The sequence below is a fragment of the Chenopodium album genome, chromosome 20 (assembly GCF_948465745.1).
Source record: "Chenopodium album chromosome 20, dcCheAlbu1.1, whole genome shotgun sequence".
Taxonomy (NCBI): Eukaryota; Viridiplantae; Streptophyta; class Magnoliopsida; order Caryophyllales; family Amaranthaceae; genus Chenopodium; species Chenopodium album.
Window position 1 is genome coordinate 23,058,687 of NC_137853.1, and position 27,518 is coordinate 23,086,204.

General features: G+C 38.2%; 1 protein-coding gene across 1 annotated transcript; it reads right to left on the reverse strand.

Moving 5' to 3' along the window:
- Positions 1 to 13,319: 13,319 nt before the first annotated feature.
- Positions 13,320 to 27,495, reverse strand: LOC145596904 (uncharacterized). Its single transcript, XM_081653097.1, has 6 exons — positions 27,088 to 27,495; positions 26,703 to 27,036; positions 15,644 to 16,955; positions 15,528 to 15,586; positions 14,168 to 15,354; positions 13,320 to 13,982 (listed from the first exon to the last, which is right to left on the reverse strand). The coding sequence occupies exons 1-6, from the start codon at positions 27,493 to 27,495 to the stop codon at positions 13,320 to 13,322; spliced, it is 3,963 nt and encodes a 1,320-aa protein (XP_081509223.1).
- Between the last annotated feature and the right edge of the window lie 23 nt (positions 27,496 to 27,518).

Sequence of the window (27,518 nt, forward strand, 5' to 3'; positions counted from 1 at the left end):
CTCGCGACAAGATGAATTTCTGGCAACAGCGTGTAGTTTTATTCCTTATCAAATTCTATGATTTTCCGAACTATTTTTCTTATAAATAGGGTCCTCGACCTCCGTTTTTATTTATCAACTCTTATCAAGGCTTAATTGATATATTCTCTCTTTTTCTAAACCAACCCTTTTAAACACAATACCGCATACACAAGACTTAGAAACATCTAGCCAAGTTCGAAGTTGCCTTCGCCCTAGACGTGCAAGGTTTATAATTTTTTGAGGGTTTGGTCCCAAATCTAGTTTAAACTTTATTTAACTTGATTATTTGATGTAATTCTTTAATTTATTATTTTCATTGAAGTTTACTAACTTGTGTATTTTGTTATTAAATGAGGTACGAGGCTTCAAAGTAAGTAGATTAACCTACTATTTATTTGCAATGTAGAAAGCATGTTTATATTGTTTTAATTCTTAGTATCATGTTAGGATGTTCTTATTGCTTTCTAGTATCATGTTTAGGGTGCCTCTTATTATTTCTAATATCATGTTAGTACCATGTTAGGTTTAAAGCTTTGATCTTTATTGTTTAGTGACATGCTAGGATTTGTTATTAATCTTGTTAGTATCATGCCTAGGATCTTGCTATTATTATTAAGCTTTATGATCATGATTATGATTATTGTTATTATATTGCTCGATATGCTATATATTTTATTTGTTGTTATTGCTTGATCACGCCTTTTATGCATGTTTAAAGGGAATTTGTACTTGAAATCACCCTTAATAAGATAATTAATAATGTGGTTTAGGCTAATGTGATTTTAATTCAAGTGATCGCCAATAATAGTTTTATTTGTGCATTAATATACAACCAACATAGATAAACAGGTTTAGGGTTAATATAATGTTTGCATGTTAGTCTTACTTTTTGATAAACCAATCGGTAGGAAAAGGAAAGTTAAGAAGATAATGGCTAGTCAAGAAGAACTTAATGAAGTTAAGGGAGAGGTAGCTAACTTGGCTGAGATATTGAAAAATTTAACCTTGCAAATGAATGACCCTGTGAAACAACAGCAAATGGACCTCATCTAGGAAAGTTTGAGTAAACTATCTAATGATTATAAGTTCCAAGGCATTAGCTCACAAGGGGTCTTGGTGGATAAGGATCTTCTTCCACAGAAGTTCAATGCCAACGACATCCCGAAATTCAAACCTATGAACAACCCTTATTTTTATTTAAGAGCTTTTCAAAACCATAATGAATATTAAGGGAATAGACAAGAAAGCCTTTCATTCTATATTTCCTTTGTCTTTAGAAGCTGTGTGTCAACAATGGTACTTTTCTTTGGACAAAGAGAAGATCTCCAATTGGGAAGAAATAAAAAATGCTTTCATTGATAGATATAAATGTAACATTCAAGTTGAAACTGACCATAGACAACTTGAGATGCTAAGACAAAAAGAAACTGAAAGTTTCACTTCCTTTTTCAACAAGTGGAGGGAAACTTCCGCTAATATGATTGAAGTCCCTACTGAGAAGGAGTCTGTGAGGTTGTTTATCAAGAATTTACAAGAGAAGTATTCGAAGCATTTGAGATATCAACAGAACTTAAACACTTTCAAGGCAGTCTACGACATAGGCATAGACATCGAAGATGACCTTGCAAAGCAAAAAGCTACTAACAATGGTAACTACAGTGGCTGGAGAGGAAAGAAGAGCGACAATCCTTCTTCTTCCGAAAACGCCCACTCTAGTAAAAATGTTGGTACCTTTGATCATAACGATGTCTTAGCCATGGATAATCAAGGATCTAACAAGAAACCCAAAAGAAAGCTTACACCCATTGGAATGACCTATGATGTTGCTTTCGATCGTCTCTATGGTCAAGGATTAATCAAACCCATTGGTCCTACTGAAGATCCAACGCCAGAAAAACGATCTTCGACGTGGAATCCCAATTCTCATTGCAAGTATCATCAAGGAAATGGTCATACTACGGATTAATGTTACAGATTTCAAAATCTCATTCAAGATCTCATAGAAGCAAACAAGATCCCATTACCTTCAGCTAACCAGAAGACTGGGTGATGATAAAGCCATCGACACAAGGCGAACTTCAACGACAAGATTCCATGACCTCTTTTTTTCTATTTCTTTTTTTTTTATTCCTTTCCCCAATAAGTCTAGCATAGGCACCTTTCATTTTCCCCTAGATATTACTTTGTAGGACTTTCATTTACATTTTTTTCTTTTAATATAATGAACATTTTATTTTCTTGCATATGATCATTGCATTGCATTGCAAAAAAAAATAAATAAAAAATAAATAAAAAATAAAAAATAAAAAAATCCATGTCGAATTAAGCACAAGGTATACCCATGATTAGAGGCACCTCTTGTAGCCATATCATATCTCTTACCCTTCAAATATATAATCCCTTTCTTGATAAACCACTTTGAGCCTCGTCTAATGATAGACCTTTCATTTTTCAACCCACATCTACTTAACCTTGGGATGGGATGGTGTGTAACTTATGCAAGTTCTAAATATGAAAGCTTGAATGATCTCAAAATAAAAAAAAAAATACAAAAAAATAAATAAAAGTGTACAAAAGGGCAAGTGTTCCACTGTCTTTGATATGAAAATATCTTTGATAAGAACATGTCTCAGATTGCGTCTCTTATCGAGTGCTCGGTACCGTGCCTGAGAAACATGAATGCCAAGTGAGTGATAGACCGCATGATCGAGATTGCCCACACTTATAAAAAAAATGCGCATATGAAAAATGCAAAAGCAAAAAAAAAAAGAAGAGCAAAAAAATAAACAAAAAAAAAAGAAAGAAAGAGAGCTCAAAAATGAGAAACCTCAAGCATAAAATATAAAGATTCAAAAGCAAGGTTGCACACCTTGGGGGCTTATTTAGGGTCTTGAACCTTTATTCCCTTCTTCTCTAACCTTTAGCCTAACCACGTTACAACCCTTAAAAAAGACCTTTTTGAGGTATACATACACTTGTGCGAGGTTCGGCTAGAGCTACGTTTGGCCTGATTCCTAAAGGATACGTAGGCAACCTCACATTGAGGTGCGGCCATAATAAAAATGCATTCATTTTCACATTCACACACTTACACCGTGATCATATCAAGGGATTTCCAATGCTCATCCCTATTCCCTTAGAGCTAGACTTGGGGGCTTGATCCTTACATCATTAGCCTACCTAGCCTAAGAGTCATTATTATTTGACTCTTATCAAATAATACTTTTCCATACACTTAGCCTTTGCAGCCTATATTTAGTGTCACTTTCACACACATCACAGATACATGACCAAATAGACTTCCAATTAGGAACCCTTTGTCATGAAGTCTTAACATGATGTTGAAGCTTGCTTTGTCATATCAACATCACTCATCACTCATAATCATCGTTGTATCATGAAGTATGAAGTACTTAGCCTCCGTGCCTAAGTTACTTAAATACTTTCATAATCGAGTCAACTAAGATAGTTTAGGATGAATTAATCCTTGCACCTTGAGGGACAATATCGAACGCATATACTTGCCTAAGCTTATTCGACATGCACCATTAAACACTTCGATTCCTTTTTCCGCGTCTTTCTTTTTCGGGAGAAAGTCGGTACCCTCCACAAAAATGATGGAAATTTTTTGTTTTTGAGTCATGTACATATCGAATCGAGTGCACACACGAGTCACACGTAGTGAGTAATCATTAAGTCAAAGTTCACACCTTGAGTCATGTCAAAATACATGTGTCAAAGGCTTTGAGTCGAGTCATGTCAAGTCAATGGGCCAAGCAACACTAAGCCTTAGGTCAACCCTAAGATAACAAACAAATACTAATAATAAGCAAAGTCCTATAGTCCAAAATATAAAGGCGGGTACATTCCAGCAAGTAAGAACTCCAGCGCCAGACAACAAGACTGTCATCTGGCGACAAAATCTGTCGCCTGGCGACAGAATGATATCGCAGCGACAAGAATTTCTGGCATGCGCCAGTGCAGCGACAGAACGTGTGGCCCCCTAAATTAAATTATGCGGAACTTATACAACAACTTTGGGTTCCTTGGTACGCCAGTTAGCCCTATAAGCAATTTGACATGATTAAGTAGTCGGCTCGATTACAATCACAATAAGTGATTGACCAGAAAAAATTTAAAATCGTCTAACTTAGCTTAAAGAGCCTAATTATTGGCTCATCACAAGCACCAAAGCATTGGTTCAAAAGCACATCACTTATACGACAAATGTTCCAAGATTGGATTGTCATCCCCAACTGACAATATTTCCAAATGTGGATTGTCGGTATGTTCTTCCACGACAATTTTTCCAAGATTGGATTGTCACCTCTGGCAAAGTTTCCAAGTATGGATTATCGTGCTCCTTCCCTGTTTGGCAATTTTTCCAAGTTCGGATTGTCATGTATTCATCAAAACCTTGGCAATTTTACCGAGATTGGATTGTCATATCGCAAAATTTCCCAAAAGATTGTCGTAGGGTTCTCTTCATCATAAATTCCGGCAAAGGTTCATCAACGTGGATTGTCATTCATTCCTGTTTGGCAAATTTTCCCGAAGCGGATTGTCGATTGTCTCTTCTTTGCAAATGTTCCAAGACGAGGATTGTCAATAGTGGCAATATTTTCCTAAGAGGATTGTCGCATAGCATTGGCAAATTTCCAAGGTGGATTGCTTTCAAGAGTTATGTTCCATGACGTGGATTATCGATCGTAGCAAGGTTCTTATGACAGATTGTTACGGAACATTGGCAACTTTTCCCAAAAATTGGATTGTGGCAAATTTCCGATATACGGATTGTCGCTTCATCGTGGCAACATTTCCAAAGGATGGATTGTTACGAAACATTGACAACTTTCCCTAAATCGGATTGTCATACAAAAGATATGTTGACAACTGTTCCTAAAGAAAAGAGGATTGTTATCACCGGAAGCATCAATAGCAATATCAAGAATCAATAAAGTAAAGTAACCCTCAAGGTAAAGAAGAGATTGTCTATAGCGGTGACGTATTGCCGTGGCGACGTACTGCCACAACCCTGAAGATGACGACGTAATGTTACCTTCGAAGATGGCGTTCTCTACCTTGTGGAAGGTCGTCAAAACAACAAAATGGTTACCTCCAGAGACGTGTGCTCGACGGTGCAAGATACGCGTTTCTTAACTCTTTTATATGTGTTTAACTAATGATTTAGTTTGCAGGTATCGGCGTTATAAGAATGATTTGGAATCGCAGAACGTCCTGAATCGTTCTCCGTCGCTATCGCTACTTTGACTTTTGTTTTCGAAACATGAGTTTCTACAAACTCAGTCAAAGTGGGGGCTTCTGTAGACACCCGTTTGTGTCTCCCCAAAACCAAACCCGGTGATGAATGCCTTCCACGTCAAACCATAATCGAATGTGGTGAAAGTGTGGAAAAGTCAAGTGTTGCGGTTTAGTTTTATTTAAAATTCTCTTCTCTCTGTTTTCGAAAATAACTCTATTTATTTAAAAATAGCCAACCAGTTTAGTTTGGTCCATAATTAAGGTCTAATAATAGTGTAGTTGGATAGGGCTCGAAGAGGAGAGACCTTTCCAACGATATATTATCAGCCCAATTCCGATGAATATTGAGGAAGTTATGGCCAAAATACTAAACTGGACCCGGTTAATTATTTACATACGGCACAATGATCTAGAGGAGGGCCCAATGTTAATTATTATTCCTAAAATTATTAGGATTAATTATAACTTTCTAGAAGTTTCTAGAAGGTTCCTTTTAATTCTAATATTATTAGATTTAATAATTATTTGTTTTAAGGTGGACTTTTATTTGGAATAAAATATTATTATTATTGTTTTAATATCATTATTATTATTATTATTATTATTATTATTATCTTTGAAAAACACGTTTTTATCTTCTGTAAAAATTCCGCAAATCAAGTTGATTAAAGATCGGATTCCGCGTGGAAAAGCGCGTCTAAGTCAGACTGTCGCCAAACGACAAGGCTGTCGCCTCGCGACAGACCTTGTCGCATCGCGACAGAGTGAATTCCTGGCGACAGCGTGTAGTTTTATTCCTTATCAAATTCCATACTTTTCCGGATTATTTCCTTATAAATAGGGTCTCAAACCTCCGTTTTTATTCATCAACTCTCCATCAACTGTCATCAAGAATTACTTAATTCTTATTCTCTTTCTCTCTTTCTAAACCAACCTTTTTACAAACAATATACCGCATTCACAAGACTTAGAATCACTTAGCCAAGTTCGAAGTTGCCTTCGCCCTAGACGTGCAAGGTTTGATATTTTCTGATGGTTTGGACCAAATCTAGTCAAAACTTTATTTAATTTGACTTCAATTTAATTATTTAATTATTCTTTATTATTTTCATTGAAGTTTACTAACGCGTGTATTTTGTTATTCGAAAGAGGAACGAGGCTTCAAAGTAAGTAGATTAGCTTACTCTCTATTTCTTTCACAATGTAGAAAGCATGTTTATTATTGATTAATTCCTAGTATCATGTTAGGATGTTATTTAATGCTTTCTATTATCATGTTTAGGGTGCCTTTTATTATTTCTAATATCATGTTAGTATGTTAGTACCATGTTAGGTTTAAAGCTTTGATCTTTATTGCTTAGTGACATGCTAGGGTTTGTTATTAATCTTGTTAGTATCATGTCTAGGATCTTGCTATTATATTTAAGCTTTATTATGCCTTATCATGATTATTATTATTATGATTATGATTATTATTATGTTGTTTGATATTATATTTATTATTGTTATTGCTTGATCACGCCTTTTATGCTTGTTAAAGGGAATTTGTACTTGAAAACACGCTTAATAAGATAATTAATAATCTTGTTTAGGCTAATATGATTTTAATACGAGTGATCGCCAATAATAGATTTATTTGTGCATTAATATTCAACCAACATAGATTAAACAGGTTTAGGATTAATATAATGTTTGCATGTTAGTCGAAAAGCGCATATGATTGCGAGTAGAACAAAGTAGAGGCCTATTTTATAGGGTGTAGGCGTCGTTTGAAGCGCGCCTACGTTAAAGCATAGTGGTGAATATGCTTGGCACTCATAGGAAGTGGGAATTGACATAACGATTTGGGACACGATTAGGGACAAGGAAAGTAGGGAGCCGCCAACAAGTTTTTAAGGAACTTGTAAACCGTTCACGGATCATAAAAAGCAACCAAGAAAAGGGACAACGAAAGGCAACAACGATTGACCCGTGAAGGTTACACCCCATTCATAATCCATGAGATTACTAACTCCATATGGTTCGGAACCACGAAAGGAGGATCGGGGATGATGGTACGAAGTGAGTCATGGAGTCACATTCGCCCGTATTGGCCTCTACTCGATTCTTATATTGAAAAGCATTCCTGCGATCTCAAAGGCATACAAACAATAATTCAATTCGCTCCAAACTATTATTTAACTAAATTGGTTTAATATTAATACACACATAATTCTAACAATTTGGTGATCACTTCAATTTATAATAAGATTAAAAGGATCCTAACCCGGTTGTCCAAATTATCTTATTAGGCGTGATTTTCGATTACATATTTCCTTTAAACATGCAATATGGTGATCAAAATAAATAATAGAATCAATATTAATATAAAAACCAATTTAATCATAATTCCAACAACATAAAAATCGTTAGAAAAATAATAATAATAATAAAAAGGGCATGATCCTTACTTTGAATCTGTTTGTTTGCAACTTCAAAATAATAAACGAGTTAGTAACTTCAAGGAAATAAAAAAGCAATAACTAAATTAAATTAAATACGATAAGGTTGATTTTGGGGCCAAACCCTCAAACGATTCTACCTTTCACGCCTTGGCTTAAGGACAAAACCTCGAGTAAAATATGGACTCCTTTGAGTGCTTGAAGAAGGAATTTTGAAGTGAAAAGGGTAGGCTAGTGTTTAGGTTAATAGCATAGAAGAGAGAAAATAATAATAATCGAATTCTGGTTGCCCCGTACATCATAAATGAGGGGGTATTTATAGGGAAAATGTGCTGAGGGGGCACACGGAACCCTAAAATGATAAAACCCCTAAAAAAGTATCCCGTGACACGGTCAGACTGTACCGTCAGATGGTACACTTTTCCGTGACGCGGTACAGTTTTGGAGTGACGCGGGAAATTTTCAGAAAACGAAATGAAAAAAGCGTTAAGGGTTTACGCGGAAAGGACACGGAACATCCCGTGTCATGACAGACCTCCCGTGTCACGGGAAGTCTCACCGTCAGACGGGAAGGGTTCCCGTGACACGGTCAAACTGTACCGTGACACGGTCACTTCCAGTCCATTTTTCCGTCTAAATTCATTTTTAACCCTAATTTCTTTCGGCTTTTTAAGTGCCAATTGATAATTTCAGGCTTTTTTCTGACTTTTATTATCCGGGCTAAAATAAGAAAATAATAAAATAAAAATAAATAAAATGTTTGGGCCAAAAATAAATAATAAAACAATAAAATAAAAAGGTTTGGGCTTAAAATTAATTAACAAGCTTGGGCTAAAATTAAAACTATGCTTTTACCAAACATCAAGACTAATCCATAGACCTTTCAAAAATATGTATTTAATAAAATACGATTTTTTAAGCACTCTCGGGATTAAATACTAAACCCGACCAATAGTGGCGGTGAAAGGTTATTTATCATCGGGTTTGGTTTTGGGGAGACATTTTTAGGTGTCTACATAGGGCGGGTCCTTTCTTTTGTAGATTGGATTCGTACCCTCATCCCCGAACCCTATTTGGTTCAAGACCTTATGGAGTTGATGATCTCCTGGATCGCTAAGGGGTGTAACCTTCACCTCGTGATTGGTTTACAAGTTCCTAAAACTTGTTGGCAACTCTTTTGCTCTCTTTTCTTTCCCTTTGAACGCCACCATACTTTAGTGTATGATCACAGTGGGGTTCAAGCTTGGGGTTATAGTGCTTAAAATATTCCCTACACCTACTAGCTCAACGGGTAGAGCATTGTACAAATGCACAAAAGATGTGGGTTCGAATCCCACGTAGGTTCAATTTTATAGTGTTTCTCTCTTGTCTTTGTCTTTTTCTTCCTTCTTGTTCTTGTCACTCTCTGTTGGGTTTCGAAAAGTCTGACTTTCCGCGGAAAAAAAACCCGACCCAAGACCCGCTCACAATTAATATAACTAATAAGCATAATTAACAAGACAAGGAGAAAGACAATATTACCCTTGGCGCGTTTTTCACTCCCTTAATTTAATGAGATCTTCCTTCAAAAGCCACAAGTCCTGCAATCTCGTGAACCTCCCTCAGAAATCCACCCGCAACAACGACCCATGCTGCCCTTACTCGGAGTTTAGCCGAGCTAGACCAAAATTTGACTACTCGAGTTTTATATAAAGTTAAAGGTTGTCTCACTTTATTGAAGATGCCTTATTGAGTTCAACTTAAGTGAATTTCTCAAATCCCAAGGTTGGTATTTATAGAGAAATTTTTATGAGCATTTCTCTCTCCCATCAATGTGGGAGAGCTGGTGAAATTTCTTTTTCCATTTTATTTTTAAATCATAAATCAAGAAAAAAGCAATAATGCAATAAGTAATTAACAAGTGTCAAGCAAAGAGGGAGTGAGTAGGTAAGAACCACAAGGGGGGACCAATCCCTTGCTCCCCAAGCATCCCCAAACCGCCTCACCTCTTCTCTCGGGTCCAACCAGCTAGTGCCAACTGGCGCGCCTGGCCTTGGGAGCCAAGGCTGCCTTGCTAGCGCCTAGCGCCCTTGGCTGAGCCTGTTAGCTGGTCACTAGCAATCCCGGGCTACTACTAGCTTTCTAGCACATTGGCGCGCGCCAGCGATGCTAGCATGTGTGTGCTAGCTTGTTGCGCCTCGCACTAGCCAGCACTGCTAGCAGCCTTGGCCTGGTGCGGCACGCATGCTAGCTGCCATGCTAGCACTTGTACCCCTAGCACTCATTTTTGTCGTGGCATTTCAATGCTAGGGGTAGTTTGGTACTTGTTGATTAATTGATTGTAACCGTCTCATTGTCTTATTAATTTGACTCGACTTGCGACACTCAATCTCGACACTCCTACCTCGATATTCGACGTCTATGCTCATAATCCTTGAGTGACTCATTATTTCTTTTCGGATTAATTCGTCATGACGGATGGTCTGTTTTCTGGTGCTTGCCCCGAAGGGTTCAGCCAAGATTAAGCTGTAATATAAGTTATACATTAATATTAATTATCGAAAGCGGCCTCCAACTAGGCATTCCGATCACTTGACCTCACTGAATAATTAGCTTTCTAATAATTTCAAACCCTCTATCGCAATAATACACTTGTTAGAAGGACACCATTCCTATCACTATCCCTCCATTGTTCATTTCTAGGTCTTTCATTACCTCGATTTCTATCCTGCCCAGAATATTGCTTAAATTGATTTAAACACCCCATTCTTATGAGGTCATCGATATTGTCTTTGAGGTGAATGTCTTTTTCTATGGTAAGACCTTTGTCTTTGTGAAATTCACACCACTTCTTTAGGTATAAGTTATTTGTTGTCATCCTTGGTGGTCTCTACCACTTGTCATCATACTTGTTTACATTGAAGATGCGAGATCGGATGTGAGTCAGCGGAGTATATTGTTCGTATCTGCCTTGAAATCTTCCTTTACCCTACCTCCTCTAGCCAAAATACCTTTCATTATCTGTTCTCTACTGGTCTACTTTATCATATCTGACAAAGTTAAATTCTGTTTTGTTTGTTGCTTCTACCCGACTGAGCTCTGCTTGTCTGCCGTTTGGTAGAGGCAGACTTCCTAGGTAACATAACTCTGTCTGTCTCATCCCCTTTAATTAATTCATGGCCTTATCCAAGGCTTCTACCAGGGTGTTGGGTTCTTTCTGGCCATGTATTCCCCGAACGCTGACCCTGGGAGCAGACTACTCTGCATTGATAGCAACGCCACTTCCTGGCTCATTTTAATTTAGGAATTGATGTTGCCTCTTTGTTGAGCCGAGTGATGAAGACTCTGTGTGACTTAGTCTCTCCCTACTCTAACGACATCAGCTTTGTTGTCATTCTGGTGCGATCCACCAATATGACGAAATGATCTATGAATAGCCTCTTCAGGCCATTTTATACGAGTAGATTGGCCCTTTCTATAATGAACGATACCATTTTGCAGCCTATTCCGCCAAGGTTGGAGGAAATACTTTACACCAAACCGAGTCGGTTCTGGTGTATAAGACCTTGTGACTCTCAATGGCAGACAAATAGTTCTTAGGAGTCGTTGTGCTATTGTATTTGCATGAAGGCATTTTGATTTCTTCCATTGGCTCCTCCAAAATCTCCTTGTAGGAGGGCGAGTCCTCAGTGATCACCATGCACTTTTGCCTTCTTAGAGGGCGCTAGGCTCAAAGACTGGCTATGGTAGGGGATCTATTGGACTAGTTCCCAGCTGGATCTTCGCCTAATTCTTCAAAACTCCACTCTTTGTTCAAGTTTTTGTCCTTTAGCTCCTTCACCTTCTTCCTCAAGGCTGCTAACTCCTTCTACTTTGGGGTCAGACTCTGTGTGAGTGATCTGATTGGGATCTGCCAAGCAGATGTTTGCTGACGAGTGGAACTCGATCCTTTTCCAAATAACTTTAGCACAGCTGTCATGGCAGCCAGCTGATCCTTACTACATTGAGATAAGTTCTGCAATACCTCTAGTATTTGCACTATCTGGAATTTTCCTGTCGATGTTTGAGTAATCACCTCGTTGTTCTGGTTTGTGAACGACATTTCGAATCAAATTGTTTGGACTGGTTCGATTAGTTATGGGCTCCATTTGTGTTTTTGGTAATGCCAAAAGAGGTTTCAGCTTGATTTGGGTTATGGGTATTGATCGTGGTTGATTTAGCGGTTGTTTTGTGGATCGGGTTTATTTTGTGGTGTTTGGGTATTATCGGTCACTGGTGTTTTAGTCACCAAATCTAACTTTTCCCTCGTCATGGCGACTTTCCCAACTTCGAACAAGTTTCACTGGTTGAGCCAAGGTGTTGGAACTCCCCTCCTCCTTCTAGCGCCAATTGTTCTAGGTGTAGCTCCGGAGCCTAGCAAGGTGTCTATCATAGACGTCGGTTGGGATTAACCTGCACAATAACGGTGGTCATGCCATCAGGGGTGGCTTCGAGGAAACCCCCGTTCGATGGTTAAGTTATATGGTATTGAGTGGATAATAATGGATAAGTGATGAAATGTATGTGTCTAACTTCTTTCTTGTGCATTTGGTTTGGTTTTCTATTTGTAGTTGTTCTATTCTTTGTTGTTGCGGGCTAAGACCTACTGAGGTTAGTGTTGGTGCTGAGCCCCTAGGAGATGGCGCCTGACTCCTAGACGAAGCCTGCTAAGGTCAACCATAAGGCTGAGCCCTTGGGAGGTTCTCCTTGACCTTGGACCAGACTAGATTGAGTGCGCATCTCCTAAGTGGTGCTGGGAGTGCGGGGTAGCTTAGCGAGAGCTATCCTATAAAACTACGATGTTGTGTAAAATATATTAAAATGATAGTTAGATAAATAAGTTTTATGCTTCATTATTTATTGTGCTTATATGTTTAGAGTGTAAGCTAAAGAAATGTATATAAGTAGCTATCAATATCTAATGTATATTAGAAAGATTTAAAAGTAGTATGGAGTATATATACATTAAAATTACAAAAACTTTTGCATGCCCCGGTTTACAATAATTTTATTGTACATCGAACATTTTGCGAAAAGTGACCCTTTTTCTTACAAAAGTGACCCTTTTTTTTCACAAAAGTAACCCTTTTTATTTACAAAAGTGACCCTTTTTTTCACAAAAGTGATTTTTTTCCATAAAAGTAGCCCTTTTTTCTTCATAAAAGTGACCCTTTTTCTCACAAACGTAATCCTTTTTCTCACAAAAGTGACCCTTTTTTTTTTTACAAAAGTGACCCCTTTTTTTTCCTTAGCCTTCTCCATTATTTTGGCTTTGTTTGGTTCATTGTTAGTAAAAGGAAAATAAGAGAAAGGAAGGGAGGGAACTCCATTGAGATCAACGAGGAGCTCAATGTTACCATCGCCATTAAGATCGACGACGAGAGGCGGAAGAAGGCGATCGGCTTCGTATTTGATGGGGTAATCATCCAACAGATGAAACCAAGCCTCCCTAAACGACAAGTCTCCCTCATGCTATTACAGAGAAGAAGAATTGAGAAAGGCTAGAATTTTTTTTTTTTTTTTTTTTTTTTTTACAACAGCAGAAAGAAAGGAAAGCAACAAATAAATAAAAACAGCCTAAAGAACATCAAAAATTGCCGAGTTTGCAAAGCTGCTTGCATTGGCCCGGCATTGATTAGCTATTTGGTGGGGAAGATTAACTTTTGTTCTGTCAACTTTAAGAATGATGCAGTGCTGAAAAGTGCTACCAATCTTCATAATTTCTTTCATGGTCCAAAGATGTTGAATCTCCGAGGGCTTCTTATTCCTTAAAGTTGTGACTAAGAGAGCAGAATCAGTTAAAATTTTAATAGATCTATACCCATTTTCACTAGCCCACCTTAACGCAAAAAGACAGGCCCGAAACTCAGCCTGTAAAGCTGAAGAAGCAATTCCAGAATAGCCACCAGCCGCCCTTTCACCCACAATACGAAGCTCTATTGACCAACCAATCCCAAAACGCTTACTTTGTTTATGCCAAGAACCATAAACTCTAATAGTGGATAGAGCTATAGTGTCATTAAAAACTAAGGTATGATGCAGCATTCCAAGAGAAGCTTGTAAAAAGCCCGGAGGAGGATGAGAGGCATTGTTAGTAATGGAGGCAAAGTGTTGGCATCTAGTATCTTCCTTGGTGAAGTCAAGTAATAACTTAGATGCCTCTGTGAGGTTTCGAAAGAGACATATCAGATAGCCATTATCATTCTGAAAAACGCGCTTGTTCCTTGTCAACCATATAGCCTATAAAGTAATCACAAAAGTTTGAATACGATGGCTATGAATTCCATCCTGACTATAGAAGAGCAGGATATGACTTCGGATCCAATTCTGAAGAGAAGTGGGTCCGGTAGGTTTTATACAGTTTAGTATGTGGCAATTATCCCAAGCATACCGAGCTATAGAACACTCAAGGAAGAGGTGAAAACCATTCTCTTCCTTTTCTCCACAATAGTCACATAAAGATTCAGTGACAATTCCCCTAGATCGAAGGTTGGCTTTGACTGGAAACCGTTAACAACAAGTTTCCATAAGAAAATACGCCACTTTGGGGGGATCTCCAGATGCCATATAATTCTGAAGAAATCAAGATCTTCCTTTCTATGGGGGGGCTCAAACCGACCAGCCATGTTAGCAAGAAAGGCATAACCTGTTTTAACCGTATAAGAGCCTGCTTTATGCCAAGGCCAATATAAGAAATCTTCTTCTTCTTCCGAAGGGAGATCGATGGTTAAGATTTCCTGCGCGCTATACCACTCAAACCTTTCTCGAATAAGTCTCCCATTCCAGGAGCGAAGAGGAGAAATAAAGTCCTTGACTTTCCATAAAGTACTTAGTCTTAGGTTTTGGTTAGAGTTGACAACAGGAACTTTATTGTTAACCCAGGGGAAACTGGAGGCTAGGACATTGTCCCCGGATCCAATTTTCCACGCAAAACCTTTTCTCATCTTCACAGAAAGAGAGTGCATAGTCTTCCTAACCCAGGAAAAAGAAGTAGGAGGAGGCTTCCGCAAATCGGCAAACGGGCATATGATGCAATCAAACTTTGCATTATAGATTCGAGCAGCCAGCAATTGAGGTTTTATATGCATTTTAAGGATATTCTTAAACAAGAGGGCATCATTATAAGTGCTCGAAGCACGGATGCCAAGGCCTCCCATGCCTTTCGGAAGCTGAATTTGATGCCTGTTCACCCAGTGAATACCTTTCTCTCCAATTTTAGCCCACCAAAACCTGGTGAAAAGAGAATCGAGTTTGTTGGAGATGGAGATTAGGAGCTTGCAAGATTTAATTACATGAGCCACCATACCCAAAAGGACAGAGTTAATAAGGATGAGTTTGGCACTATCCGAAAGCTTGCAATGAGCCCAAGAAATTATTTTCTTTTTGACTAGTTCCACAAAAAATGGTCCTTTCTTTCCAGAAATGTCAATAGGGACTCCCAGATGCATACCCATATTGTCAATGATAGGAACTCGAAGGGTGGATTTGTACAAATTAGCCATTTCTGGGGAGATTGACGGGCTAAATTTAACGAAGGATTTAGCAAAATTAATCTGTTGACCAGAAGCTTTCCCAAATCTAGCCAAGATGTCTGCTATTGTTTCGCAAGAATCTTGAGAACATTTAAAGAAAAACATAGCATCATCCGCAAGAAATAAATGAGAGATAGAGGGAGCTCGTCGAGAAATTTTAATTCCACTAAGCAGTTAATGTCTTCAACTAGCAATAACATTCGAGATAGAACATCAATACAAAATAAAAATAAGTATGGGGATAGAGGATTACCTTGTCTTAGACCACAAGTGGGGGTGAATGATTCAGAAGTCCTGCCATTGATAAGAGCTCTGAAGGTTACCGTAGAAATACATTGAGAGATTCATTGGATCCAAACTGGAGGAAACCCGTATGCTTGAAGAACCTTAACCAAAAAGAGCCAATTAACCCTATCATAAGCCTTAGACATATCAACTTTCAGATCCGCAAAATGAGAAACCCGACTCCTAGAGTTGATGAAATGTAATAGTTCCTGAGACATGAAGGTGTTATCCTCCACGTGTCTTCCCGAAATGAAGGCATGCTGAAAGTCCGTAATCAATAGAGGAAGTATTGGCTTTAAGCGAGATACAAGACATTTGGCAATACACTTATAAATGGTATTGCAAAGACTTATTGGCCTAAATTGAGAAGCCAACTCCGGAGTATCCAATTTAGGAATCATGACCAAAAGAGTTGAGTTCAACTCTTGAAGAAGAAACCCCGTAGCGAAAAAGTGTTGGACACTCTTAGTCACTGTAAAACCCACTGATTCCCAGTTTGAATGAAAGAATTCCGAAATACAACCATCAGGTCCCGGAGATTTCGAGCCTTTTAAATCAAAAATTGACGTCCTAATTTCTTCAGCCGTAAAAGGTAAGCATAAGGCTTCACATTGAGAGGAAGAGAGAGAAGGGAAGTGAAGTTGACGAAGGACCAAATCAATATGTTCAGCTTGACCGAGATTAACAAAGGGTTCAAACACATCTTTTAAGGAGCTCACAATGAGATTAGAAACTTGTGAGTGGCCCTCTACCAATAAGTTATCCTCCGTTCGAAGAGTGATGATTTCATTCCTAGCCTTTCGTAGTTTAACTTTGTTGAAAAGCCGTTTAGAAGGGATATCTCCTTCCTTTAACCAATCGCACTTTGCCCATTGTCGCCAATATTGGAAGTCCAGTTTGCATTGCGGAATGACGGAATTAACACGATCAAGATAAGTGTAGGCATCATTGATAGAGGAAACATTCTTACCAAGAGTATCTAATTCATTGGATATCTCCCTCCAATTAATGCCCCATAATTTCTTATGATTAAGGCACCATTTTTTAAGAGCATTTCGAATATTCCTCAATTTCCGAACTAAACAAAAAGGGTAGGAACCACGTACATTATTCAATTTCCATTCTGTGTCGATGATGTTTTTCACTTCCGAGAAACCCAAACACCAAAGTTCAAGTTGATACGGCCGATTTGAGAGATTGATGGTTGGATCCGAGTCATAAAGGATGGTCGCATGGTCAGAAACTAGTATAGGCTCATGGACAATACGCCCATTAGGAAATTCCTCAAACCAATCCGGAGTGACATAACCCCTATCCAACCTTTCCAAAATCAAGTCCAAGTTAAGTCTATTATTAGTCAAAGTGAATCTAGGACCCGAAAAAGGAACATCAAAAACTTCATTAGAAAATCTCCAATCAATAAAATCATCCACTCCTCTAATTGAAGGATTTCCCCCCAATTTATCTTCTAAAAATTCTAGTGGTTAATGACGTGGGGAAAACTAGGTCGTTGGGCTAATTCTCCCTAAGCCAAACAAAATTTATAAACACTCAACAAACCTAAATACAAGTATAGAGGTAAGTCAAGGGTCGAACCCAAAGGAACGGTAATGCCTAAGTGCTTCCAATTATATGCCTAAGCTAGGTCGAAGACAAGAGATAAAAGGTGACTCTAACAACTACTAAAACGAAGAAACCAAACAAATATAAGAGCTAGGGATTAGGATCCGCAAATAATAGCAATGAACATAGCAAATTGGAATGGAAAGTCGACTAAGTCAAGCAATGTGAGGGAAAATCAATCATGCAACCAAAAGAGCATGTCAAGCTATTCTCCTACAGGTCTAACTAGCGTCAACTACGATAAACTCTAGCTAGGAAACATATCAAGACACCTCAATCGTGTAAATGCAAGCCACAAATCAATGGTCCGTATCAATGTGAACTTACAATGCAATCTAGTGCAATAATCAAAGTTAGCTACTCTCTAATTAATCACACACATGCACATGATCAATCAACCAAGTTTAATCACATCATCAACTCCATCAATTATCCCCAATTTACATCAATTCATTACATCATAAGCTTCACCAAATCCCTAACCAAACAACTACTAAAACATTATCATCAATTCTACCAATACAAACATGAATATCCAAAATCAATCATCAAATCATAAAATTCCAATCAAATCAATCAATCAAAACAATGAATATTAAACAAAGCAATAAATGAGATAGAGTTTAGAAATTCTCTTTGATAATAGAGTAGATCTCCAATACAATTGTCACATTTGAATCTTCAATCTCTCAATTACCATTGAAATTCCTCACTTTCTCTCTCTAAAATCTACTCCTAAAATTAACCCCAAAAACTAGAGAGAGAAGCTCTCAACTAAGCTAGGAAAAATGATCTAATTCTACTTCTACTTCTCATTCTCCTTTTTTCTCTCTCTACCCAAAAATGGGTATTTATAAATACAAGGATTAAAGAAATAGAAAATAAAAAAGGAAAAGAAAAGGAAAAGAAAAGGAAAGAAAAGAAAATAAAATAAAATAAGAAAAGAAAATGGAAAGGAAAATTAAAGGAATTAAAAGGAAAGTAAAATTAATGAAATAAAAAGGAAAGGAAAATCGGTTTTTGCTGTTCCAATTCATCAAAGGGAATTATCCCATGCTTCTCTTCTCACGCAGCATATCACAGCCGTTCATCAAGATCAATCAACGGCCCAAGATTAAAGCTTCCAAGCCACGCACAAAACAGACCAAGCTACGTGCGGCCGCAAGGGCTGCGAGTGCGGCCGCACCTGCTGAGGTTCGAATTGAAGGCGGTGCTGCAGCGGCGATTTGTTGCTAGGGGTAATGTGCGGTGCTGCTCGGAGTTGCTTCGAGGGAGTTGCGTGAGGTGGCTGGTGGCGCAATTGCAGATTGCAGCAATTAGAGTTGTTGCGGGGTGAGGGAGGTGTTTGTTGTGCCTATGGTTAATTAAGGGAGGAAAGGTGGTTTGCGTGGTGGCAATTTTGGTGCGAATTGGAGGTGTAATTGCGGTGGGTGTTGCGCTTGTGGTTGTTGCGGTTGCTGGAGTTAATTGCGGTTGTTGGTGGTGTTTGTGTGGGGTGATGGTGGCTGGAGTTGGTGGCTGATTTGGGGGTTCGATTGGTGGCGATTGTGTGGTGGTGTTGCGGGATAACAAGGGGCTGCTGCTGGTGGAAATTGCGTGAGGGAGTTGTGGTGGCTGTGTGGAGTGTGGCTGGAAAACAGGGGAAGGCAGGGGAAGTCTGCTGCTGCGTGAAGTGCGAGAACAGGGGAAGCTAGGAAGAAGTTCCTGGCAGCTTTCAACATCATTACCATCATCACCATGATGGTGATGAAGGTTCAACTATGCAGTAGCTAGAACCAATTTGGACTTGAACCAACACCTACAAAACACACATAAAACCGAGAAATAAAACAAAGTGAAATAAAACTAAAACCGACAAATAAAAGTAAAAGAAATAAAATGAAAATGAAAATAATAAAGGAAGGAAAAATAATAAAATGAAAATAAAATAAAGTAAAGGAAATGAAATGAAAATAAAATCAAATAAACTAAAATAAAATAAAACTAAATCTATAAAATCTAAAATAGAGAGAAAACAACTAAAATAACGAAAAATAAAAGAAATGAAGGAGAAAATACTAGAAAACCATAGAAAGGTAGAAAAGAGAGAAAAAGCATAAAACCGAACATTTATTGAGCAAGAAAGCTATGAAAAGAGGATAAAAAGGACCTAAATGATCATCAAATGTGTGCCATTTATGACACACATCAAATACCCCCAAGCTTACCTTTTGCTCGTCCTCGAGCAAAACAAAACCAAGGGAGTGAAAATGACGAGCTTATTAAAACAAACTAGAGAGAAAAGGAGACAAGAATATACACTAACTCACTGTCGTAGGAATCACGGTTGCTTTTAGCTACAACAAGCCCTTTAAACCCCAAAGTCGCCTATGAGGACGAGTGAGGTCTCGTAAGGGTATCCTAAGAGTTTGACCCATAACTCTCATAGTAATACAAACAAGGCAAAGCATGAAAAAGAAAACAAAATACAAGAAAAGCAAACAAATGTTCATGAAGGGACTTTTACAAATGTACAAGCACAAGTGGATGCAAATCTTTCTAAACAAGTAAAGGAGTGCACGTTCCAAGATACCCAAGGTTGATTGAAACATAAATATGCTAAGCATAGGAACTAGCTTTCACAATTCACTTTCATCCCAAACGATCTTACCGCGTTCTTCTTAATAGCTTCAAACCGACCTCTAATGAGCATCCCATGATTCCACGAAGGAACCGGAAAAAGAAAATTTTTAGGCTACTCGACATCTTGACTTTTGCATTCCCTCTCCCTATTCCTAAAACTCACATTCCTCTCCACCGATGAATGACTCAACCACTTAGGTCAAAAGGTCTTTCCCCAAGGTTGTAACGTTAAGGCAAATGGGTGAAGGTAGGCTAAAATTTAAAATTTGGTGGTTTTCCTAATAGTGAAGCAAAGATTGCGCATTTCTTTACATCAAAACCAAGTTATTACCAAACAAAAACAACACCCCCAAGCTTATTCAAAGCTATAAACCACAAACATATACACAAAAAGCGTGAGAACGCTTCCCCCCAAGCTTAAATGGAGCATTGTCCTCAATGCTCAAAAAGGGAGAAAACTCACAACAAAATATTTTGAATTTTTTTCATTTTTCACTTTTTTTTTCTTTTTTTTTTTAATAATAATGCTTTGTCCTTGCCTCTTTTAACATTGGACGGCTTTTTCGATTTTGCACTTATTTGTCCATGCCTTTTATAATATAGGACGGCTTTTACTCATACTCATTTTCCATTATCACAAAGAAGATATAACACAATCTTGCTTTCATAAGAACCAAACATTCCAACTTCTCCACCACAAACTCTATCAAGAATGATCAATTGCTTCACAAAAACCAAGAAAAGAAAGAAAATGAAACAAAAGGCCAAAGATCTAAAGATGTGGCTTGAAAAGAAGGTATAAGGCTCAAATGGTTGCAAAAAGGTAAACGTAAACCCAAAAATAAAGAATGAAACACACTATCCTAAAAACGTAAAATACCACCCCGAAAAAGGTGCCTTTTTCCTCCCTAAATGGTTCGGTCTCGGATTCAAGATCTATGAGTCAAGTTTCAAGATTAGGTTTGCAAGAAGTCAAGGATCCATGCCGCTCATGCAAATATAGGTAGAAGGCTTGAAAAGCATAGAACTCACATGGTTGTAGCAAAAACTCACTATTGGTGTCAAATCAACTATAGGAAGCAACTGCCAAACATGCCAAAATCAAGTAGAATCTGGCTTCAAGTTCCCACTAGTTCTAACCAACTACCTTAGCATGCTTTATCCTAGAATCAACCAAGCGTACTCTCAAACCATGCACACCACTACCATTTAGGAAGAAAATCATTTAACTATACAAGTCCAAATGTTATTGTCCAAAGCAAGAACAAAACAAAACACATTGAAAATTTGCCTTGATAGAAACAAAAATCTTTTTGGAGTTTTTCAAAATATAAGAAACATGGAAAAGCATATACAAAGGTGCATAACATATGAGGATCAACATTCCACCAAACATGATAGAATACCCTCCCCCAAGCTTGAATGAGACAATACACTCAAACATAAATCATATAATCCATGGGAGGGGAAAACAAGGAGATTAATCCAACAAACCAACATATGTCCAACAAGTCATCATCCACTAGAGAAAGAGCAAGGAAAGATATTACCGGATATTAGGTGGGTGTAAATACCCGCAAATGACCCAACTTAAACCTTTCAAAGCTAATTTCTCAAGAATTGAACCTTGTTTCCATATGCTCGCAAAAAAGAGGTCAACCTTCCTTGATTCTTGATCCAAATCAAAGCACCAAAGTATATCAAATCATGTACCTAGCAAAAGGCACACAAAAATTTCCATGAGAGAAAATCTATTCTAAAAAGAAAAGGAAAATCTAATCTAAAACACGGGTTACTTCCCGAGAAAGGCTTGCTTAAGGTCCAAGCTTGACCGCTCCAGTAAAATAATATTGCAACGATCGCAAGAGTTTCTCAAATGCACTACTACACATTTCATATGAGAGCAAGTATGCACATGACAAAAATAAGGCATGCAACAAGCATAGTGCACACCTATGGAGTTGAGAAGAAGTATGCTAAGAAGAAGAAGGAGAGAAGGGAAAAACAAGAATATAAGAAAAAGGAAGAGAAATTAAAGAAAAAGAAGAAGGCATACTCTTCCCAACAAAATATTTTTGGTTGAAAATCCCACCATCATCCTCAAAAGTCATCAAATGAGGCACTTGAGGGACTAAAGGCTTTTCAAGAGGAGGGGATATGAGAAAAGAAGGTAATGACATGGGATAAGAGGGAACAAGATCAAGCGTTCTTGAAAATGAAGTGTAAGGTGAAGGAATAGGAATTGGTTGCTCACTTACACCACTATCCATTGAAACACAAGCTCTCTCATCCAATGAACTCACATCCAAAGGGCTCTCCTCCAATTCATCATCATTCAAATCAAGCTCATTCTCAATCACATCCTCCTCACAAACTTCACACCCTAAGAGAGCTCTCAAAAGCTTCAAATCATGATCAAGGTTCAAAGGAATCTCATCAAAGGGTTGAGGGTCAAACTTGGGAGGTAGCTCATGAGAAGTACAATCTCCCTCTAAAAAGGCCTCATCCATCTCAATGGTGGAAAGTGTAGAAGAGAAAGGGTCATCAAAGGTGAAAGAGGAGGGTAATAGTTGAAAATTTGAGATAGGAGTTGGAGATTCAACCTCACCAAACACTTCACTCTCATTTTCATAATCATCTAAAGTAGGTTCTACCTCCTCAACCTTATCACATGGAACCTCTTCTTCATCAAAATCATCTAAGCTCAACGCCTCACCCTCAAAGAAACCATGGTCATCATACAAAGGAGATGGGGTCGAAGAAGGTTGGTCTTCAAAATTGAGGAATGGGGGAATGAAATTGCAATCAAGGGAGGTGGGTGGGGAAATGGACTCTTCAATTGGTTTTTCAACACTCAAAACCTCTTGGTTCTCATCACCCTAAAACATCCAATCTCCCATGGAGACTACTTCATCCTTCTCATCCTCACTCTCTCTCCTCACAACTTATCCCCGCTTCAAAAATTGCAATGTCCCATCCTTCTTAACTTGAATTAATGTTTCCTCAAAATTAAGAGAAGTCAACCATTTTAGTTTCTCTTCAACTCCATGTAAAGGGTCAATGGGACAAAATTCAAATTGGGAAGGAGGTTCAAAATGCAAACTCTCTTTTGGAACATCCATCTCTACACCCTTTTCCACACTCATAGGCTCTCTAATGTCCTCCTCACACACCTTAGGCCTTTCAAAACAATCATCATCGTCATCTTCCACATCTACCAAAGTAGTAGAAACTTCATTTACATTCAAAATTGATGACAATTGATTCTCCATCTCCTCATTCTTTCTAAAAACAACCTCATTTCTCTCTTTCAACTTTTTCAACAATTCCATTTGGCTTCTTACAATCTCCAAATATCTCATCTCATTTGGTTCTAAATTAGAATTCATCTCCAATTTTCTCAAAGAACCACCAATTTGATTATAAGAAGACTCAATGTTAGGCTCCAAGGTTTTCAAAGGTGAAGAGAGTTGAGGAGCATAATGAGGAAAAGAATTATGAGCAAGCATGTGATGAGGATCAACACTAGAGATATGAGTGGCATCATTAATATGGGGGATGGGGGCACAAGAAGGCATGCAAGATTCATTATTCATGGAACATGGACCATAACAATCATCAATAGAAGCATTTGAACAACCATGACCACGATTATAACTATCTCTAGCAAACCATACATAAAAATCCCAAGCATCATCAATTGACAATGCCCGAAATCTACCATTAAACATGCTTTCAACAATGTCTCTAGTTTGCTTAGTCAAATTATGATAACAAATCTCACAAGCCTCCCAAAGATCATAACCATGGTAACTAATGAAGTCCTCTAATCTATTAAAGTACACCCAAAATGACTCATTCTCAAATTGAGGAAACGAGGTATTTTCCATTTTTATACAAAACAAGCAAAAATCAAATAAAAGAAAAGTATACACAAAGACCTAGACTCAAGCAATCAAAAACACTCAAACATAGACACTGTTCCCCGGCAACGGCGCCATTTTGACATGGGGAAAACTAGGTCGTTGGGCTAATTCTCCCTAAGCCAAACAAAATTTATAAACACTCAACAAACCTAAATACAAGTATAAAGGTAAGTCAAGGGTCGAACCCAAAGGAACGGTAATGCCTAAGTGCTTCCAATTATATGCCTAAGCTAGGTCGAAGACAAGAGATAAAAGGTGACTCTAACAACTACTAAAACGAAGAAACCAAATAAATATAAGAGCTAGGGATTAGGATCCGCAAATAATAGCAATGAACATAGCAAATTGGAATGGAAAGTCGACTAAGTCAAGCAATGTGAGGGAAAATCAATCATGCAACCAAAAGAGCATGTCAAGCTATTCTCCTACAGGTCTAACTAGCGTCAACTACGATAAACTCTAGCTAGGAAACATATCAAGACACCTCAATCGTGTAAATGCAAGCCACAAATCAATGGTCCGTATCAATGTGAACTTACAATGCAATCTAGTGCAATAATCAAAGTTAGCTACTCTCTAATTAATCACACACATGCACATGATCAATCAACCAAGTTTAATCACATCATCAACTCCATCAATTATCCCCAATTTACATCAATTCATTACATCATAAGCTTCACCAAATCCCTAACCAAACAACTACTAAAACATTATCATCAATTCTACCAATACAAACATGAATATCCAAAATCAATCACCAAATCATAAAATTCCAATCAAATCAATCAATCAAAACAATGAATATTAAACAAAGCAATAAATGAGATAGAGTTTAGAAATGCTCTTTGATAATAGAGTAGATCTCCAATACAATTGTCACATTTGAATCTTCAATCTCTCAATTACCATTGAAATTCCTCACTTTCTCTCTCTAAAATCTACTCCTAAAATTAACCCCAAAAACTAGAGAGAGAAGCTCTCAACTAAGCTAGGAAAAATGATCTAATTCTACTTCTACTTCTCATTCTCCTTTTTTCTCTCTCTACCCAAAAATGGGTATTTATAAATACAAGGATTAAAGAAATAGAAAATAAAAAAGGAAAAGAAAAGGAAAAGAAAAGGAAAGAAAATAAAATAAAATAAAATAAGAAAAGAAAATGGAAAGGAAAATTAAAGGAATTAAAAGGAAAGTAAAATTAATGAAATAAAAAGGAAAGGAAAATCGGTTTTTGCTGTTCCAATTCATCAAAGGGAATTATCCCATGCTTCTCTTCTCACGCAGCATATCACAGCCGTTCATCAAGATCAATCAACGGCCCAAGATTAAAGCTTCCAAGCCACGCACAAAACAGACCAAGCTACGTGCGGCCGCAAGGGCTGCGAGTGCGGCCGCACCTGCTGAGGTTCGAATTGAAGGCGGTGCTGCAGCGGCGATTTGTTGCTAGGGGTAATGTGCGGTGCTGCTCGGAGTTGCTTCGAGGGAGTTGCGTGAGGTGGCTGGTGGCGCAATTGCAGATTGCAGCAATTAGAGTTGTTGCGGGGTGAGGGAGGTGTTTGTTGTGCCTATGGTTAATTAAGGGAGGAAAGGTGGTTTGCGTGGTGGCAATTTTGGTGCGAATTGGAGGTGTAATTTGCGGTGGGTGTTGCGCTTGTGGTTGTTGCGGTTGCTGGAGTTAATTGCGGTTGTTGGTGGTGTTTGTGTGGGGTGATGGTGGCTGGAGTTGGTGGCTGATTTGGGGGTTCGATTGGTGGCGATTGTGTGGTGGTGTTGCGGGATAACAAGGGGCTGCTGCTGGTGGAAATTGCGTGAGGGAGTTGTGGTGGATGTGTGGAGTGTGGCTGGAAAACAGGGGAAGGTAGGGGAAGTATGCTGCTACGTGAAGTGCGGGAACAGGGGAAGCTAGGAAGAAGTTCTTGGCAGCTTTCAACACCATCACCATCATCACCATGATGGTGATGAAGGTTCAACTATGTAGTAGCTAGAACCAATTTGGACTTGAACCAACACCTACAAAACACACATAAAACCGAGAAATAAAACAAAGTGAAATAAAACTAAAACCGACAAATAAAAGTGAAAGAAATAAAATGAAAATGAAAATAATAAAGGAAGGAAAAATAATAAAATGAAAATAAAATAAAGTAAAGGAAATGAAATGAAAATAAAATCAAATAAACTAAAATAAAATAAAACTAAATCTATAAAATCTAAAATAGAGAGAAAACAACTAAAATAACGAAAATAAAAGAAATGAAGGAGAAAATACTAGAAAACCATAGAAAGGTAGAAAAGAGAGAAAAAACATAAAACCGAACATTTATTGAGCAAGAAAGCTATGAAAAGAGGATAAAAAGGACCTAAATGCTCATCAAATGTGTGCCATTTATGACACACATCAGTTAAAATCACCAATTAAAAGACATTTTGGGTAATTTTGGATAACAAAAGAAATCTCATGCCAAACTAGAATCCTATCCTCAAGAGACGGAGCACCATAAACAAAAGCTACATGCTTGATTTCATCGTTAGGATCAACAATCTTACATAGGATGACATTTTTAGAGGAGAAAATACAAGCCACCAAAGAACTAGACCAAACAAAAACCATAAGACCACCCCTAGTACCTAAAGCACCAACTCCAAAAGAGGTAGTAGGAGAAAATAAATCAAGTATAGGTCTAGCTACATCTACATCCACTTTAGTTTCCGATAGAAATAAAAACATGGGTTTTTTAGTAGTAACAAGCCACACGAGATAAGGACGAGTAGGGGCGTGTGGATCGTTGAGTCCCCTACAATTCCAAGAAATACACTTCATAAAGACATCGAGTGCTGAACCGATGCAGGAACCTCATCATTCGGAACTAACTCAGGGCAAACTAACTATTAATTGGGTTCCCAATCCATTCCCACAGCAGCATTCATCTTATTAGCAGTAAAGGGGCAATTCTCAATTTCTTCATAGAACTTGATCCAGTTGAGTCCAAAGAAGAGGAAGGGGATGGTGATTTGCGCTTCCTTGCTCGTTCCATGATGTCGGCATCCACCTGCAAACCCCATTGACGAGCCATATCTTCATCAGAGATTGCTTTTGATTTGAAGACACGCTGCCCAGAAACATTCTTGCGCCATAAAGCAAAAGCCCCTTTATCCGACCACCTGTTTAGGGTTTTCAGGCGATTCTTTTCACCCCACCTGAGGTCCGAGAAGCTTCCCCTGATATTAATGCCTCCCTCAGATTGAATATTGCAGCCAATTGCAATTGATTTCTCAGAATCAGAGCTGATAACATGAATTTCTTGCTGGTTTTATCGCAGAGAATTAAAGAGATCGTCGACCCTAATAGCAGCCACCGGTGACACCGGCGTATTTGGAGGGTCAAATTCAGTCAGAGGTAAGTTTGAAAGCCCACCACCAAAAGTTGAAGGAGAATAAGGAAGAAAGGGAGGTTGCGAAGCTCGTTGCCATGGATGAACACGAGAACCCGAAAGCCGCAAAGAACGAGCTAATTGTTTCCCTGCTTGAATAAAACAGTTAGCAACATTTGTAATTTCATTACCAGAAGGTGAATTAAGAGTGACAGTAGGTTCCGGCATCAAATTTAAAAGTTGTAAAGAAGGTTGAGGCAAGCTCGACGGCGGTGGCGCCGCAATGGTGAGGCTAGGCAGAGAAGCCTTGCCCTCAGCCCCTCTTCGTCGGTAAAAGAGAGTTGGCCTTGATGATGATTCTCCAACTTCGAATTTCAAAGTTTTAGGAGACATAATAGATGCCCTGTTCACCAGAT

Coding starts and splice junctions, on each gene's coding strand:
- LOC145596904 (XM_081653097.1), bottom strand. CDS start 27,495: ATGTCTCCTAAAACTTTGAAATTCGAAGTTGGAGAATCATCATCAAGG. Junction 27,037..27,087: donor CAAATACGCCGGTGTCACCG/GTGGCTGCTATT, acceptor CGATAAAACCAG/CAAGAAATTCATGTTATCAG. Junction 15,587..15,643: donor AAGGTTCTTCAAGCATACGG/GTTTCCTCCAGT, acceptor GGTAACCTTCAG/AGCTCTTATCAATGGCAGGA.